Genomic DNA, 17,120 nt, shown 5'->3' on the forward strand with positions numbered 1-17,120 from the left:
CCATCAAATTCTGCCCCTCTCCCATCACAACCTGCCCCTCTCCCATCACAACCTGCCCCTCTCCCATCCCTCCTGCCCCTATCCCATCACGTCCTGCCCCTATCCCATCACGTCCTGCCCCTCAGGGTGCTGAGGGTGCTGGATGAGCCTCCCCCCATCCTTCCTACCCCCTTCCCCTTGTATCCTGCCCCTCAGGGTGCCGGGTGAGCCTCCCGCACCCCTCTTTTTCCCCCCCTCGGGGTGCTGTGGGCAGGGGCTCACAGGGGGGGGGGCTCTCAGGGCGCCTCCCGGGGCTCCGTCCCGCCGATCCCGGGGAGTTCACGCTCCGAGCGTTCCGCCGGGGGAAGCTGGACCTGACGGCGGCCGAGGGCCTGGGGGACCTGATCCGGGCCGAGACGGAGGCGCAGCGGCGGCAGGCGCTGAGGCAGATGGAGGGCGAGCTGGGCCAGCTCTACCAGCGCTGGAGCGACACCCTCACCCAGGTCAGGGCCGCTCCGGCCTCGCTGGTCCCTCCTCTGTGGCTCGGGGATGCAGCGGGGTGACCCCCTGACCCCCCCCTCCCGGCCCCCAGGCGCTCGCCCACCTCGAAGCCTACATCGACTTCAGCGAGGACGACAACGTGGAGGAGGAGGTTCTGTCCCAAGGTGTGGGGGGGTGCTGGGGTTGGGAGGGTGCTGGGACGCTCTGTCCCTGCTGTCCCCCCCCGCCACGTCCCCTGTCCCTGCAGTGGATGACGCTGTGCGGGCGCTGGAGCGGGAGATCGGGGCCCACCTGCGGGACGGGCGCCGGGGGGAGCTGCTGCGGGGGGGGGTCCGCGCCGTCATCGCCGGGCCCCCCAACGTGGGCAAGAGCAGCCTCCTCAACCTGCTGTGTGAGTGAGCGGGGCACGGGCTGGGGACGGGAAGGGGCTCCCCGGGTTCCTCTGGGAATCATCTCCTGCCTTCTGTGTGTGTGTGTTCCCCCCCACCCCAGGCCGGCGCCCGGCCGCCATCGTGTCACCGGTGGCGGGGACAACGCGGGATGTGGTGGAGGTGGCCCTGGACATCGGGGGGTACCCCCTGGTGCTGAGCGACACGGCCGGGCTGCGCCAGACCACCGACCTGGTGGAACGGGAGGGCGTCGCCCGCGCGCGGGACCGGTGAGGCCGGGGGGGGCTGCAGGGGGGGGTCACTGACCACCATGGGCCAGCTGGGATGGGGCGGTTGGTGACCCCCTGCCTTACCCTGTGTCCCCCCCCCAGGCTGTGCCAGGCCGACCTGGTGCTGGCTGTGCTGGATGCCAGCACGGTGCCCCCTGAGCCGGCGGGACTGGGGGCTGCGCTGGGGGCCCTGCAGCCCCCTCCCAGCACCCCCTGCATCCTGGTGCTCAACAAGGCCGACCTGCTGCAGGGGGACGGGGGTCCCCTGCGCCACGGCTTCGCCCAGGGACCCCCCCTGCCTCCCACCACCCTCCTCTCCTGCAAGACGGGCGAGGGGCTCGACCGGCTCCTGGAGCTGCTGGCGCGGGAGCTGGCGCGGCTGTGAGTGCTCGGCGCGGGCGCGGCGGGGACGCCAACACCCATCCCGGCTCCCGGGGGTGCTCCAAACTGCCTTCTCCCCCTTTCCCAGGTGCGGGGACCCCCTGTGCGGCTCTCCCAGCCTGACCCAGAGCCGGCACAGCCGGCACCTGGGGGGCTGCGCGGCGGCGCTGGCGCGGTTCGGGCGGGAGCGCCCGCGGGACCTGGCGCTGGCGGCCGAGCAGCTGCGGCTGGCGCGGCGGGAGCTGGGCCGGATCACCGGCCACGTGGGTGCCGAGGACGTCCTGGACATCATCTTCAGGGATTTCTGCGTGGGGAAGTGAGGGATGCGCCCCGGGGGTCCCCCTTTGCCGCGCTGGGGGTGGCGGGCAGGGAGCGCCGGGCTCCCCGTGCCGGGATTAAACCGTGGTGCCTTCGGTGGCTCTGGTTTCTGTCCCCTCCCTCCTTCCCAGGCTGGGCTCCTGCGTTTTCCTGGCTCGGGGGGAGCATGTCCCGAGCCCCAGACATGGGAAAAAAACACTGGGAGAGGCCCCGTTTCCTGGCCAGGAGGACAAACAAGCAGCTGGAGTGGCTGGAAGGGAAAAGCCACCCCGGACGTCCCCCTTGGGGTGTCCCCCTCCCCACCGTGGCATGTGAGGGGCTCAGCGTCCTGGTGGGTCCATCCCTGTGCCCCCAGTGCGCTCCCAGCCCCAGGGATGCAGCGTGGGGGGGCTTGGGACCCCCGGGATACAGCCCCAAGCCATGGGATAAAGCCCAAGCCACAGGAGACGTGGGATCACCCCCAGCCCTTGCACCCACTTGGCAGCTGTGGGCTCTGCCACCCCAAAGGTGGGTGCTCCATGGGCACCCCTCACTCTCCCACCCCCCAGCTGGGGCTCCCAGGCTCTGGAAGCGTCTGGGGCTCTGAGATTATTTATAGTGAAGCTCCAGGAAATCCTCTGGCAGTGAGAGGGTCCCCCCGGACCCCCGGCCGAGCCGTGTGGGGGCAGCTGGGACAGCGAGGGACCCCCTTTGCGACCCTGATCCCGTCCCACCCGGGCACTGGCACTTCCAAGGGCTGGGCAGGGATGGGGGCACCCGGTGACATCCCCATCCCGGGGGTGGGGAGGGCAGCAGGAGCACGTGGCTGCCGTTATCCCGGGATGGATGTGGCTCCCCCGGGGGGGCTCAAATGGGACCTGAGGGACACAGATGTGACCCGGGGACGGGAGAGGGGGTGAGGAAGGGGATGGGGGGCCGAGTGGGAGCACTACGTGCCGCCGAGGTGCTGGCAGAGAGCGCCTGGCGTGCGGGCAGCCCGGCAGGGCAGGAAAAGCTCTTTCCACAGGAAGGAGCGGGAAGCGCGGCCGTAAATCCCGGAGTGACGGGCGGTGATTAATCACCGCGGCTCGGAGGGGGCTCGGCGGCCAAGGACGCCCCGGCCCCTCGCCCTCCGGCACTTCCCACCCCAGAGGGACCCCACGTGAAGCCGGGACTGGATGTTCCCGCTCCCCATCCCGGCCGTGGCCTCTGCGCCCTCCGCGGAGAATCCAACCACACGTGCGGCGAGTTGTGCCGGTGCTCAGGGCCGGCGGAATTCCAGCCAAGCTCAGGGATACATGTGCGGGGGGGGGGGGGCAACCGGGGGGGGGGGCTGGGGGGGGGGGGGGACGAGGGGAGGGTGGTCCTGGCCGCTGGCTCCCGGTCGGGGTTTGCCGTCCGTGCTGTGGGAAGCACCTCCTGGGCTTGTCCTGGAGCACCTCGTCGGAGCGTCCCGCGCGCTGCTCGGCCCTTGCCCTCCGTGGAGGGGGCAGGGTCAGCACCCCCTGCCCGGGGGGGGGTCCCGTGCCAGGCCCCCCCTCACCCGGAGTTCTTCAGGGTGGCCGTGTGCTGCTCGAACATCTTCAGCATCCGCTGGAGCTCCTCCATGTTCGCCTTGCCTGGAGTGGGGGGGGGAGCGGAGCTGAGCCCGGCCGGGCACCCGGGGGGCTCCCAGCCCCGCAGAAAGGCCCCTCCCCAAGGCCAAGGACTCACCTATGTTGCCGAAGACCCCCTGGTTCTTCAGATAATCTGCGTAGTAGCCTGTGCTGGGGAAGGGCCCCGAGCGCCCGGTGCCCCCCGGCACCCGCGAGCCGGGAACGTCGAAGAAGGGGTTCATCTGGGGGGACAGGGGGGGCACTGGTCAGCACTGGTCAGTGGTGCCAGCACTGACACTGGTTGGCACCGGTCAGTGGTGGCACTGCTCAGGGCCAGGCACTGGTCAGTGGTGGTGCTGCCCAGCAGGGAAAAACCACGAGCAAAGAAAACCCACGGGTCAGGAGAAAACCCAAGGGTGAGGATCAAACCCACACGTGAGGATAAAACCCACGGGTAAGGATAAAACCTATGGGTAAGGAGAAAACCCACAGGTGAGGATAAAGCCCACGGGTGAGGATCAGACCCATGGATAAGGATAAAACCCATAGGTGAGGATAAAACCCTTGGGTGAGGATAAAACCCACAGGTGAAGATCAAACCCACGGGTAAGGATCAAACCTATGGGTAAGGAGAAAACCCACAGGTGAGGATAAAAACCATGGGTAAGGATAAAACTCACGGGTGAGGATAAAACCCACGGACAAGGATAAAACCCCTGGGTGAGGATAAAACCCCTGGGTGAGGATCAAACCCACGGGTAAGGATCAAACCCACGGGTGAGGATAAAACCCACGTTCAAGGTGTGTTTGCAGAGGTGCCTGTGCCAGACGAGCCGCACGTGCCCAACCCAGCACTGCCACCCTGGCACCATCTCCCGCCCATTCCTGTGTGCCCGTGGGGTGTCCCCCGTGTCCCCCCTGTGCCCCCTCACGCCCCCAGCCCCCTCACCTGGCTGCCCACGCAGAAGTTGAGCTGCTTCTGCAGCGACTCCGCCTGCGCCGCCGCCTCCCTCCTCTTGCCCTCCAGCTCCTTGGCCTGGCGCTCCTTGTCCTCCAGCAGCCTCTTCCTCTCCTCCTGCCCATCCCTCACCTGCTTCTCCACGGCCTGGAGCCGCTGCCGGAGCTCCTGCAGCTGCCTGGTGGAGCCGATGCGACACTGCTCCACGCTCACGTCGCAGGTGCTCCTCCTGACGTACATGGTGTCCCGGTCCTGCTGCCAGCGGAACAGCCCCTCCGTGTCCTCCCTGATCTGCTGCAGCTTGTTCTCGGCCTCGCTGCAGCGATACTCTTTCACCAGGCCCGCGACCCGCTGGTAGTTCTGGTTGATGTCGTTCTTCAGGGACCTGCTCTCGTGCTTCAGCAGCTCCAGCTCGGTTTTGGTGAAGTCCCAGCTGGTCCTGTTGGTCCTCAGGTCCTCCTGGCACCTCTCGTGCTCCTGGCTGGTTCTGGCCAGCGCGGTTTGCGTTTTCTGGTAGTTTTCCTGCAGCTCCTTCTTGGACAGGGTGATCTGGTCCAGCTGCCTCTGCAGCTGCAGCTTGTCGGCTGCGGGGAGAGCGGGGACAGGGTGGGTGTCCCCCAGTGCCACCCCCTGTCCCAGCCTGACACCCCTGCCTGGAGCGGGGATGGGGAAGGGCTTCCCCTGCCCAGGTCCCTGGGGGGTGCTGGGGGTCTCCAGGAGGGTGGGAAGCGGGTGATGGGGGTCCCCAGGAGGGTGGGAAGGGGACGCCTGGGATTTGGGAGGTGGAGGGGGTGTGTGTGTGTGTGTGTGTCTCTCTTACCGTTGCATGAGGTGTTGATGAGGCTGGTGGTGATTTGGCACTCGGCCAACTTCATCTTGATGTACATGAACTCCTGCAGCTGAGGGGGGGGGAGGAAGAGAAGGAGGAGGAGGAGGAGGGTCAGAGAATCCTGCAAGGACCCCCCCCACACACCCCGGCATCACCTTGTGGGTGCTGGGAGAGCACCAGGGGCTGGGGAGGAGGAGGAGGGGGAGGAAAAGGACAAGGGGATTCAGAGCATCCCACAAAGACATCCCTGAGATATCAGCCCATCCCTCTGGACACTGGTGAGAGCATCGGGGAGAGGGAGAGGGAGAGGGAGAGGGAGAGGGAGAGGGAGAGGGAGAGGAGGGGGGGGCGGAGCATCAGGGACCCCCTGGCATCACATCGTGGGCGCTGTGAGAGCGCTGGAGGCTTAAGAGGATGACGACGATGAGGAGGAGGAGGAGGAGGAGGAGGAGGAGGAGGGGGTCTGTCAGATTGGAACCTCCGTGGCCAACCCCTCTCCGGGACACCGGGGCTGAGACCCCTGGGACTGGGCCTGGGGGGGGTCACACCAACATCCCCACCAGGCTCTGCCCCCCAGCCCCTCTCCCCCTGCCCTGCCCTGACGAGCTCTCAGCCCCCCTGGGCGCATCCCCCCGCCCTGCCCTCACCTGGGGGAGGTTGTTGGTACTCTGGGTGCTGTTACACTTGTCCAGCTCCCGCTGGACCTTGGAGACGAGGCCCTGCAGCTTGTCCTTGTCCTTGAGGGTGGCGTTGAGGGCGCGGGTGAGGTTCATGTTCCTGGTGCCCAGGGTGATGATCTTGTTGTAGCGGTCCTGCAGCTGCTCCTCCAGCAGCCGGAGGTGGGTGTCGGTGCCCGCCTGAGCGTTCCCGTACACCATGAACAGCACCAGCCCCAGGATGATGAGGAACTGGATGAGGGAGGTGAAGAGGAAGATGTACTTCATGTAGAACCCGCAGTCCCGCTTGGGCATCGGCTCCTTGGCCTCCAGACCGAACTTGGCCATGGCGAAGCTGCCCTTCTCCATCCCGCCGGGCGCTGTGAGAGCCCCACCCCGCGGGACCCTCTTTGAGCGGGGCCGTGCGGGGGGAGGCGGGGCCGGCCCCGACGCCGTGTTTATATCCCTGGATTTAATGTTTCCTTCTGCTGGGCTCCTTCCTGCCGTGCCGGATGCTTCGGACCCGCCGGGTTATCACGGTGCAGCTTCTGTTGGCGGCGGGACTATTGTTCCTGGATGGGGAGGGGGAAGGGGGGAAGGCTGGGACCCTCCTCCCCCCCCCCCGCCCCGTGCTGGTGCCCGGCGCTCTCCCAGGAGTGTCTCCCATCCCAAAATAACCCCCCCGACACTGGGAATTCCAGGGAATGAGCCCCCGGGGCCGGGCAGGGTGGGCTGTGTCCGCTGGTGGGGTGATGGAGAGGATCCCACTGCCCACACCGGGCACCCCAGGGTGGTCCTGGCACCCCACCCTCACAGTGGGATGGTGGCACATCTGTGCCCACCGGGTTGATGGCACTCAGGGATGATGCTCCACGTCCCTTGCGGGGATGGGGAAGGGTGTGGTCAGGTCCTGGCTCGTGGGTGGGGTGGCACCAGGCTCGGTGGGTGATGTGGGGCCATGGGGTGAACCCCGAGCTCGGGGACGGGCTGGGGACACGGAGGGGGCTCAGTGCAAGGGACAAGGGGTGACATCAGGCGTGGGCAGCACCGTGGGGTGGCTGGGGATGGACAGGGGATGCTGCCCCTTTGCCCCTCGGGGCCAGTGACCACAGACACGCTCTGGGGGTGTCCGGGTCCTGACCACGGCCATTGTCACCCTGTCCCCGCCCCGCGGGAGCCTTGGGCTGCAGGCCCAGCTCCCCCAGCTCTGGGGGTGCCAGACCCCCACCACGGCTATTGTGACCCCATCCCCATCCCGCGGGAGCTGCAGTGGAGGGTCCGGCTGTGGCCGGGACCCCCCCCCATCCCCGCAGGATGCCCAGCCCGGGCCGGGGGGGCCGCGGGGGGGGCCCGAGGTGTGGGGCCCCGCCGGGCGCTGACCCCGAGCCGTTGGCTGTTTCCTGCCCTCTGGCTGCGCCGCGTTCCCTGGGGACCGGGAAGTGTCTGCGATGGCCGGGATGGTGTCGCTCCCGAATCCATTCTCAGCTACTGCCGTTTCCTTCCTGAGCCGCAAATAACGCTGAGTCACCCCCGGGCCCCCCCGGCCCCCCCAGCCCCGCCGTGGGGACGCTGCTGGACCCCCGACCCAGCCTGGCTGGGACCCCTCGGGCCCGTGGCTGTGCCGGTGGGATGCTCCCTCTGAGAGCCCATTCCCGGGGATCCCTGCAGCCTCCCGGGGATCCCGATGGGGATCCGGCCCCCCCAGACCCCACCTCTGTCCCATTCCCCAACTAACCCCCCAATTAGCCCCCCGTTGTAATTAGTTCTTCCCATGCCAATGGTTGGACCATGGGAATCCCCTTCCCATCCTAAACCTCTGCAGGGCTGGGGGGCTCCGCTCCGGGACCATTGGATTTGGGGTGTGGGAATAGGGCTTGTCCCCCCACCCCATCCCAGGGAGCCCCATCCTGGCTGGAAATGCCTCACCAGGACACTTTCACCTGGGAAGTCACTGCCAGCTCCTTCTCCATCCCCCCCAGGGTTGGGGCAGAGGGGGACACAGGGGGGGATCCCCCCACGGGCAGTGGGGGGGGCAGGGCGGATCCTGCCTGCCCTTTGCACAGGATACCATGGCAGGAAAATCCAGCTTTCCTGGAAACCTTCAAAGTGGATCCAAGGATGCCGGGAAGTGAGAGTAAAGCGGCGGCAGCAGCAGCTCCTGGTCCCCGTCCTCCCTGTCCCTGCCTCGGCTCAGTGTCCCCCCAGGCACCCCGGGGTGTTTTGGGGTCCCTGGCAGAGCCGGGTCCTGCCCTGGGCAGGCGGTGGGAGAGGCTGGAGAAAACCCTGGAATGGAGAGTCCCCTTTGGGGGGGACGGTTGGGTTTGGGGGCACATGGTTGGGTTTGGGGGGCCAGCTGAGGTTAGGGGGGACAGTTGAGCTCTTGGGAAGAGGGGGACAGTGGGGCTGGTGGCACAGGGAGACATCCCAGAGAGCAGCACAGCCTTTATTGCCCAAACACCTTCCCAGTGTTCCCAATTTCTGGAGCATTAACACCCGGAGCTGATCCCAGAGCAGCTCCGAGCAGCCGGGGGGAAACTGTCCCTGGGATGAGCTCAAACTGCCCAAGGGCTGGAGAAGTGACCCCTCTGTCCTGCTGCCAGGCTGCTGAGCTGGGATTGGGACACGGCAGGATCGGGACACACGGTGGCATCGGTACAGGGAACAGGATTGGGACATGGTAGGAGCAGGACACAGCAGGATTGGGATACACGATGGAATTGGGACACGGTGGGAGCAGGACCCAGCAGGATCGGGATACACGATGGAATCGGGACACGCAGCAGGATCAGAACACATGGTGGGATCAGGACACACGGCAGGATTGGGACACAGTGGGACTGGGACACATGGTGGGATCAGGACTCCTGGTGGGATTGGGACACATGATGGGATCAGGACTCATGATGGGATCAGGACTCACAGTGGGATCAGGACACGTGTCCCACCAGCACCATTCCAGCATCCCCAGCTCCAGAGCCGGGGCTGAGCCCCTCCCGGTCCCACTGTGGCGGGACTGGGAACGCTGGGCTTAGTGGGGAGGGGGCCGGGGAGCTGCGGGGCTTCAGCCCTTCCTGCAAAAAAAAAGGGGGGACAGGGAGTGAGTCCCCACACGGCACCGGGTGCTGCTCCCCGGGGGACACCGGTGGCAATGGCACATGGCAGGACACGTGGTTGTGCCAGTGAAGCCCCCCATCCCCGGGCTGTGTCCCCATCCCCGGGCTGTGTCCCCATCCTCGGACTGTGTCCCCTCCCTGATCCGCGTCCCCTCCCCGGGCTGTTCCCCACTTCCCGGGCTGTTTCCCTCCCCGGATGTCCTCCCTCCCCGGGCTGTCCCCACTGCCCGGGTTGTCCCCTCTGCCCTCCCCCGTGTCCCCACAGTGGTACCGGGACGGGGGGCACCTTCTCCCGGTCGGTCGGTCCCTCCCGCGCCGCCGCAGCGCCTCGAGCTCCGCCGCGTAATCCCGTCTGCGGGGGGAGAGCGGAGCCGCGTGTGGGGGTCCCCCTGTCCCGGGGTGGGGGGCCGGGGGTCCCCAAGGGGAAGGAGGGACAGGGCAGGGTGGGGTGGACACGCGGGGGGGTCCCAATGGGGAAGGAGGGACAGGGCAGGGTGTCACACGGGCTGGGTGGGGGGGTGGCTGGTTTTGGGGGGGGGGTGGATGCTCTGGGGGTGCCCGCGCCGCGGAGGGGGACAAGGACCTTACAGGGTGTCCTGGAGCTCTCTCTGGCGGCCCTCGCAGCGCTCCCCGCGCTCCCGCAGCGCCCGCTGCTGCTCCAGCGCCTCCTCCAGCCGCCGCCGCAGCCCCCGCGCCAGCTCCGCGCCCCGCGCCACCTCCTCTGGGGGGACAACGGCGACAGCGGGGTCACCCCAAGCCCCGACACCCCAAAACCACAGTGCCCCCCCCCCGCCGGGCATCGCCCCAAACCCGGCTGGGGGGTCCCCGGGTGGGCTCCTCGTGCGGGGTGACGGGGGCGGGGGACAGAGCTCACCTTGCAGGGCCACCTTGTCCCCGGCCAGCTCCGCCCGCTCGCGCCGCAGGGCCACCACCTCGTCCCCCAGCGCCGTGACATTGGCCTCCAGCCTGGCCTGGGGACGGGGGACACGTGGGGACAGCGGTGGGCAGTGTCCCCCCAGCTCTTTGCCGGCTGCCAGAGCCCTCCTCCTCCTCCTCACTGACACCCCCCTGTCCCCAGGCTGTCCCCACACTCCTGGTGACCTTTGGTCCCATCTTATTCCTCCAAGGGGTAGGGACATGTATTTCATGGATTTGGGGAAAATCCCTCTTCCCTGAAGGGGTGGCCCAGTCTGAGTGTGGGGAGGGTGTGGGACCCCCGGGGCTGTCACAGACCCCCAGGTCACCCATGTCCCCAAGATGGCCCCATCCTTCAGGTGACCCTACATCCCCCTGTCACCTTCCTCCAAGGGCTGAGGACATGGATTTGGGGAAAATCCCTCTTCCCCAGAGGGATGCTCAGCCTGGTGAGGCTGTGGGTTGTCACAGGAGCCCCAGGTCACCCGAGCGTGCCACGAGTGCCATCCCCTGTGCCAGGGAGGGGATGGGGCTCCCCAGGAGCCGCCACAGCCCTGCCCCGCTCCCGGCGCCAGCCCTGGGAAGTGGCAGCATTTTTCCAACCTCTCAGGGCCATTGTTCAGCCGGATGAGCCCGAGAGGGGCGGCGGGACCCGGCTCTTCCTCCGGGCTGCGGCCGCGGCGCTGGGGCCGGGCCCTTTCCCAGCTGAAGCCACAGCTAAAAATACCTGGGAGGGGAGAATTGGGAGCCCGACGCCCGCTCCGGCCTCCGCTGCCGCTTCGGGATGGGGTAATTACACGTGTGGAGCAGCCTGGGCACGGCCAGGAATAGCCGGGAATAGCTGACCCCGGCAGTGGGGCGGCAGGACGGAGCCACGCCGGGGGAGCACCCAGGGCTCACTTTCTGGGGTGTCCGTGCAGGAACGTGCCTGTGCACCCCCAGCTCGTCAGCCCATCCTTCCTGGGGCTGCTGGAGCTTCCCACGAGCCCGTCAGGAATTTCCCCAGAGGGATGAAGCATCACCCTGGTCGAGCTGGGTGGGTGGGAGGGACAGGGGGTCCCTATGAGGAGGGAGAGGACAGCGCAGGGTGGTGGAGGGACGAGGGGTGTTTCCCCATCCCCGTCCCGCGAGTCAAAGGTCCCCCAGAACCCCCCTTGTCCCCATCCCTCCCCCCCAACCCCAACCCCGACACCTACCGCCCGCTCCCGGCAGGACGCCAGGCTGGCATTGCCCTTCCTGCCGTCCCCGCGGGCCCGGGCCAGCTCCCTGCGCAGCGCCCGCTCCTCCCGCTCCAGCCGCGCTCGCTCCCGTTCCAGCTCCACCACGCGCTCGCCCAGCTCCCGGCTCTCGTTGGCCGCCCGCTCCCGGCACCCCCGCAGCTTGCCCACGGCCTCGGAGCGCCACACCATCACCGCCACCGCCACCGTCACCGCCGCCACCAGCACCAGCAGCGCCGCGCACAGCGCCAGCACCTTCAGCGTGGCCCTGGGCACCGCGGGGTCCATGCCCGGGGAGGGGGACACGCGGGGACGCGGAGCCGCTCCCCGGCGGCGCCTGCCCGGGGCTTGTGCCGGTGTCGCTCCCCGCGGTGCCGTAATTGCCGCGCGTGGGTTTTTTTTTTTTTTTTCCCACCGAACGCCGCCTCGGGGCTGCGGTTTGGTCGCAGGTCACGGCCCAGAATAGACTCTGTTTGTGCTGGAAGAGGGGACGAGGCTCCGTCCCAGCTGCAGGGACGAGCTGGGATGTGCCCGGGGGACCGGTGGGACGCTGAGGTTCCCGTCTGCCCCCTCCGGATCGGGGCTCTGGATCCCCGAGAGACGCAGCAGCAGCAAAACGCTGGATTTGCACAGGTTTTATTGGAAGGCAGATAAAAAGTGCTGAACTGCGGAGTAACTGCGGGTCCTCGGCCCAGGGCATGTCTCTGTCCCCTCCAACCCGTGCCCTGTCCCCTCCCTCGCCCTGGGAGCAGCCCCCGGTGGCTGGACAGGAATCATCACCCCGGGATGTCCCCACGGGGGATTTGTGGTGTCAGAGCGGGGCTGAGCAGGGGACAGGGCTGAGCAGGGGACAGGGCTGAGCAGGGGACAGGGCTGAGGGGACTCCCTGCACCCACTCCCACCCCCAGACCCCACCAGGCTGCACGGGGACGGTCCCTCCTCCCCCCACACCAGGGGACAGGGAATCACCGGGCCCCTGTTCCCGCTGCTCCAGGTCACTTTCGGAGGAGCAGCCCAAGGAGGAGGAGGACAAGGAGGAGAGGCAGGAGGCCAGAGGGTTTGTCTGGGCCCCCATTCCCAGAGGTCTGCTGGCTCCTCGTGTCCCGGAGCTGCTCCTGCAGGGCCTGGTTCTGCTGCTGGAGCTCCTCCCTGTCGGGGACAGGGTCAGTGGGTGGCAGAGCGGGGGGCTGGGGGCCGTGAGGGGGGTGGGGGGCTCACCTGCGGCTCTGCTCCTGCTCCAGCTGCTCCTGCTGCCGGGAAACCTCCGTCCTCAGTTCCTTGTTCTCCTCTGAGGGGAGGGGACAGCAGGGGGGTCAGGACACAGGGGTCAGGGTGGCCCGGGGGATGGGGAGCAGGATGGCACAGGGGACTGTGACCAGGGTGACCTGGAGGATGAGGATTGGGGTGTCCTGGGGGACAGGGATGAGGGTGGGCCAAAGGGTGCGGATCAGTGTCCCAGGGCATGAGGGTGACCCAGGAATGGGGACCAGGGCGTCCCAGGGCACAAGGGATCAGGTTGTATCAGGGGACAAGGACCAGGACACAGGGGACAGGGACTCACCCTCCAGCCGGATCACTTCGGCCAGCGCCTGCTTCAGCTCCGAGGCTTTCTCCTCCAACACTCCCTGAGCAGGGGCAGAGGGAACGACTGGAGGCCCCGGCTCAGGATCCCCTCCTCACCAGCCAATTCGGGGGTCCCGGGCCCCCCTCGCCCTCCACCGGCACCCCAACACCCACCAGCTCCTTCCTGCAGCCGTCCCGCTGCTCGCGGGCCTCGGCGAGGGACCGGTTGGTGACATCCAGCGCCTCCTCCAGCCGCGCCAGCCCCTCCGAGCCACCCCCGGCCCCCGCGCAGCCCCCGGCCGAGCGGCACAGCACGGTGGGCACCGTCACCGCCACCACCACCGCCGCCACCGCGAGGGTCGCGGCCGCCACCGCCTTCCAGGGGCGCCGGGCCGGGGGCGGGGGGCGCGGCCGGGAGATCTCCATCCTGCCCCGCGTCCCGGGCAAAACCTCCTCCCGGAGCCGGCAAGGGAGAGACCTTGAGCTTTTACCCCCAAAAATCGAGCGGTTTCGGTTTCTCGAACAACGGGACTTTTCCAGGAAATCACGTGCTTCCCGACCCCGCGGCACCGCGGCGAGGGGTGACCCCGGGCTGGCTCCGGGCTCTGCTGCACCCCGGGCACGGGGGGGAAACCCCAAATCCATGTCCCGGGGAGGGAAGCACAGCTGGGGGGGGCTGTGGGTGCCGGTGCCACCCCTATGGAGCTGCCGGGAGGGGATGAGATGCCCCGCAGAGCAGGGGGTGGGCGGGAAGGGGGACTGGGGGGTGTAAATAGGGTGGGCGGGGTTTGGGGGATTAGGGGCACGGGGCACTCGGGGAAAGGGGTGTCTGAGTTATGGGGGATTAGGGGTACTCGGGGTAGGGGGGATTAGAGGGATGGGGTAATGGGGGTATGGGCTACCTGGGATGGGGGGGATTAGGGATACAGGGTACTCAGGGTATGGGATGTCTGGGGTGTGTGGGGGTACCTGGAGTCTGGGGTGTCTGGGATAGGAGGAATAGGGGGCACGGGGCACCTGGATAGGGGGTACTGAGGTATGGGGCATTGAGGGTACGGGGTACTTGGGGTATGGGGCACCCAGAATGTGGGGTGTTTGGATTATGAAGACTTAGGGGTATGGGGTACCTGGAGTTTGGGGTGGCTGGGATATGGGGGGGTACCTGGAGTTTGGGGTGGCTGGGATATGAGGGATTAGGGGTACAGGGCACGTGGGATGTGGGGTATGTGGAGTATGGGGGATTAGGGGCACGGGGTACCCGGGGAATGAGGGATTAGGGGCACTCAGGATATGGGATATCTGGGTCTGGAGGAATTGGGATGTGGGCATGGGATACATGGGGAAGAAACCAGCTGGGATTTGGGGGTACCTGGGCTGGGGGCCACCTCGGATGTGGCCTGAGCAGAGCGACGCAGATCCCAGACCCCGGGCACGGGACCCTGGCACGGGCAGCCCCACCCCGGGGATGCTCCGGGCTCATCCCGGTGCTCCGAGCCAGCGGCCCCCCCCCCCCCCCCCCCCCCCCCCCCCGCAGCTCCCGAAATAGCTGCTCCACTTTTAGTAGTTTTTATTCTCCTGCTTCATGTGATAGAAAAAAAAGCGATGCCTGCGAAATGAGAAACACACCAAATATTTACCAAACTTCCAGGGTTTTTTTCTTTTTTTTCTTTCCATTTTTTTTTTGATTCTTCTTTTCTTTTTTTTAGAGGCGGATTTTCGACATCTGGGGAATGAAAAGGCTCTGGCAGGTTCGGTGAACTGTCAGCGAAAAGGCTTTAAAGATGTTGTTATTATTATTTATGGGCTGGAGCCTGAGGAGGAACCGGGGCCAAAGGGTTCAAAAATAGCTTAAAAAGCTGGGAAGGGATGTTTTTTCCAGAGCCGGCTCGTTTTGAACGGCGATATTGAGGTGCAAAGGGTTCGAAAAATATATTGAAAAAGCAACTGGGAGAGGAATGTGCAGCAGCAAGGGCTGTCCCGCAGCCGGCGCACTGGAGCGCGGCCGTATTCCCGTGGCATCCCGCCTCGGGATCGCTTCGGAAAACAAGTGTTAGCGCTCCGAGCAGCCCCTCTCCCGCTTCCCACTGCTCCCCCCGCCCGGATCCCAGCTCCTGTCGGCCCCTTTCCCAGGGGACACGCGGTGATATCCCCTAATGGCCCCGCTCCGGGAGCGGGTGGGGTCCCGTGTTCCCGCTCTGTCCGTGTTTGGGGCCGGTGTTTTTTCCTGCTCCGGCAGGTTGTCCAGAGGGAATGCCGGGAGCGGAGCGGCGCCTCTTGGCCAGACGGCCTGGAATTCGGCAGCTGGATCGCGGCAGAGACGGGGAGCTGGCACCTCCCGTGTCCCCCCGTGACTGGATGCACGGGGATGCTCCCAGTGCCCGGGGATGCTCCCGTTTGGGGTCTCTGGGGATGCTCTGGATGCCCGGGGATGCTCTGCTTCAGGCTGCCCAGGGATGCCTGAGTTTGGGATCCCCAGGAATGTTTCAGTTTGGGGTCCCTGGGGATGCTCTGGATACCTGGGGAAGGTCTACTTTGGGGTCCTCAGGGATGCTCTGGTTTGGGGTTCCCAGGGATGCTCTGGTTTGGGGTTCCTGGGGATGCTCTGGATACTGGGGGATGCTCTGGTTTGGGGTCTCCTGGGATGTCCCATTTTAGGCCCCCTGGGGATGCTCTGGATACCCAGGAATGTTCTGGTTTGGGGTCCCTTGGGACACTCTGGATCCCCAGGGATGCTCCACTTTGTGGTCCCCAGGGATTCTCTGGTTTTGGGTCCCCAGGGATGCTCCTGTTCTGGATGGGGGATGGAGGAGCCCCCTCTGCACCCCCTGGGCAGGATGAGGCCCCTGAGCAGGAGCTGCTGTGCTGGAAGAGGAGCAGAACGGGGAGGGGACTCATGGGGGCACATTTTGGGGGTCAGCAGCTCCCTGCTCAGCCCCCTCCCCGTGGCTTGGCCCCGGGAGATGGTGGGGTACAGCCCCCCCAGACCCCTCGGAGGGGCTGAGAGGGGGTTCCTGGGCTGGCTCAGCTCCTCTGCTTCTCCCTTTCATCCCCTGCCTGCACCTGATCCCTCTCAGCCTGAAACGTGGGTTTTTTCTCCTATTTTGGGTCGGCTTTTCAGCTGCTTCCTTTTATTATTTTAATTTAGGCACTGTCATTATATTTTCCATTATTTCAAAGAAAAAAAAAAAGAAAGAAAGAAAGGGAAGCAAGCGAGCAGCTTCCCAAGGTGCTTTCCAGCTCCGAGCAGCTTTTGTTCTCGGCCAGAGCCAGGACGTGCTCGTGGGGCACAGCGTGGTGGAACCCCCTTTTCCTTGGATCCCACCTCCCCGGGGGGCTGGGGGGGGAGTTTGGGGGATGCAGGGATGCTGTTGGAGGGGGGGGAACATCCAAGCAGGAGCCCCATCCCCGCCGTGGGGGCCGATGTGCCGGCACATCATCTTCCCGCTGCCGTTGGGCTCGGGCCATCCCTAATTGCCGGGGCGGGCCGGGAGCTGCCGGCTCTGGGCTCCCGTTCCCTTCCCTGCTCTGCTATTCCCTCTTGGCCGGGGGCCGGGGGGTAACAAGAAGCAGCTGAGCTGCCCCCACCTGCCTTTCCCGTCGCCACAGGGATCCCGGGGCTCGCGGTGCCCCCTCTTCGCCCGCATCCCGCTCTCCCGCCACCCGGGAGCTCTCCCGGCGCGTTTCCATCCCTGTTCCTGCCTCCGGGGCATCGTCGGAGCTGGATGGACCCCCAAACACACACATCTCGGTCACCTCAAGACCCACAACACCCCATGGGTGCTGGGGGACTTCCAAGGAGATCCCTGCTCCATTCCCAGTCTCCCACCTTCCCGTGGCGGAGCAGAGCCAGGAGCTTCCCCTACTCTGAGGGGCTGAGAAGCCCCAAACCCGACCTTTCTGACCCCAAGGTGGTTGTGCTCCAGAAATCCCTGCCGGGTTCTCCATCCCACAGCCTGAGGGTCCAGGATGGGGTCTCCATGGGGTTCTCCCCCCCCCGGTATCCCAATCTGGAGCTGCTGTGGGTCCAACAGATCCATGTGCCGGCCATTTCTGGGCAGGACTAGGGAATCAGAGGCCGAAGTGTCCCAGCTGGCAGCCAGGGATGCTCAGCATGGCCTGGAAGCCGGGAGGGGCCTGGGGGTTGTTTTGGTGCCCGTGGCACACAGGTGGGGTGTAGGCCTGCCTGGTGGGGGGGGATCAGCACCAGGGGGCTCCTTATCCAGAGCCTGGAAGGTGCAGGACCCTCGGGATTGGGGATGAGAGTCCCACACCTGGGGGGGAGCAGCAAGAGGGTTTTGGCTGCAGCCCCCAGCCCAGCCCCTGACCCCGGGCGGGTTTCCAGCCCTCGGGAATGTGGGGCTGGGCTGGACACCCAGCACGGACCTCCCGCAGCCCCGGCACGTCCCTGCCCCTGTGCCCCCGTCCCTGCTCCGTGCCCCCGGGACTGGAGGGAGTCCC

The 17,120-nt window shown here is 66.6% G+C and overlaps 3 protein-coding genes across 3 annotated transcripts; 1 reads left to right on the forward strand and 2 right to left on the reverse strand.

Moving 5' to 3' along the window:
- Positions 1-253: 253 nt before the first annotated feature.
- On the forward strand, positions 254-1,936 carry LOC113963047 (tRNA modification GTPase GTPBP3, mitochondrial-like; the record flags this gene model as incomplete). The annotated part of the gene is made up of 6 exons (XM_027673837.1): positions 254-482; positions 572-644; positions 728-871; positions 973-1,138; positions 1,241-1,519; positions 1,608-1,936. Coding segments are annotated over 6 exons (1,123 nt in total), but the record flags the coding sequence as incomplete, so codon positions are not given.
- A 1,155-nt stretch (positions 1,937-3,091) lies between these two features.
- LOC113963046 (plasmalemma vesicle-associated protein-like) lies at positions 3,092-6,233 on the reverse strand. Its single transcript, XM_027673835.1, has 5 exons — positions 5,846-6,233; positions 5,190-5,268; positions 4,361-4,953; positions 3,530-3,653; positions 3,092-3,435 (listed from the first exon to the last, which is right to left on the reverse strand). Exons 1-5 carry the CDS (start codon positions 6,221-6,223, stop codon positions 3,356-3,358), a joined length of 1,254 nt encoding a protein of 417 aa, XP_027529636.1. The 5' UTR covers positions 6,224-6,233; the 3' UTR covers positions 3,092-3,355.
- Positions 6,234-11,719: 5,486 nt separating this feature from the next.
- LOC113963045 (227 kDa spindle- and centromere-associated protein-like) lies at positions 11,720-13,091 on the reverse strand. The gene is made up of 4 exons (XM_027673834.1): positions 12,837-13,091; positions 12,661-12,724; positions 12,318-12,387; positions 11,720-12,248 (listed from the first exon to the last, which is right to left on the reverse strand). The coding sequence occupies exons 1-4, from the start codon at positions 13,086-13,088 to the stop codon at positions 12,095-12,097; spliced, it is 540 nt and encodes a 179-aa protein (XP_027529635.1). The 5' UTR covers positions 13,089-13,091; the 3' UTR covers positions 11,720-12,094.
- Positions 13,092-17,120: the final 4,029 nt, after the last annotated feature.

The sequence above is a fragment of the Neopelma chrysocephalum genome, unplaced genomic scaffold (genome assembly GCF_003984885.1).
Source record: "Neopelma chrysocephalum unplaced genomic scaffold, ASM398488v2 Primary Assembly neopelma1_187693, whole genome shotgun sequence".
NCBI lineage: Eukaryota > Metazoa > Chordata > Aves > Passeriformes > Pipridae > Neopelma > Neopelma chrysocephalum.

Bases quoted from the DNA above. Each gene is read 5' to 3' on its own strand.
- LOC113963045 (XM_027673834.1), bottom strand. From the start codon at position 13,088: ATGGAGATCTCCCGGCCGCGCCCCCCGCCCCCGGCCCGGCGCCCCTGG. The intron at 12,725-12,836 runs GTGGGTGTTGGG...GCCCCTGCTCAG, and splicing joins ACGGCTGCAGGAAGGAGCTG to GGAGTGTTGGAGGAGAAAGC. The intron at 12,249-12,317 runs GTGAGCCCCCCA...TGTCCCCGACAG, and splicing joins GAGCAGGAGCAGAGCCGCAG to GGAGGAGCTCCAGCAGCAGA.
- LOC113963046 (XM_027673835.1), bottom strand. From the start codon at position 6,223: ATGGAGAAGGGCAGCTTCGCCATGGCCAAGTTCGGTCTGGAGGCCAAG. The intron at 3,654-4,360 runs GTGAGGGGGCTG...CTGTCCCCCCAG, and splicing joins ACTTCTGCGTGGGCAGCCAG to ATGAACCCCTTCTTCGACGT. The intron at 3,436-3,529 runs GTGAGTCCTTGG...CCCCCACTCCAG, and splicing joins GGGGGTCTTCGGCAACATAG to GCAAGGCGAACATGGAGGAG.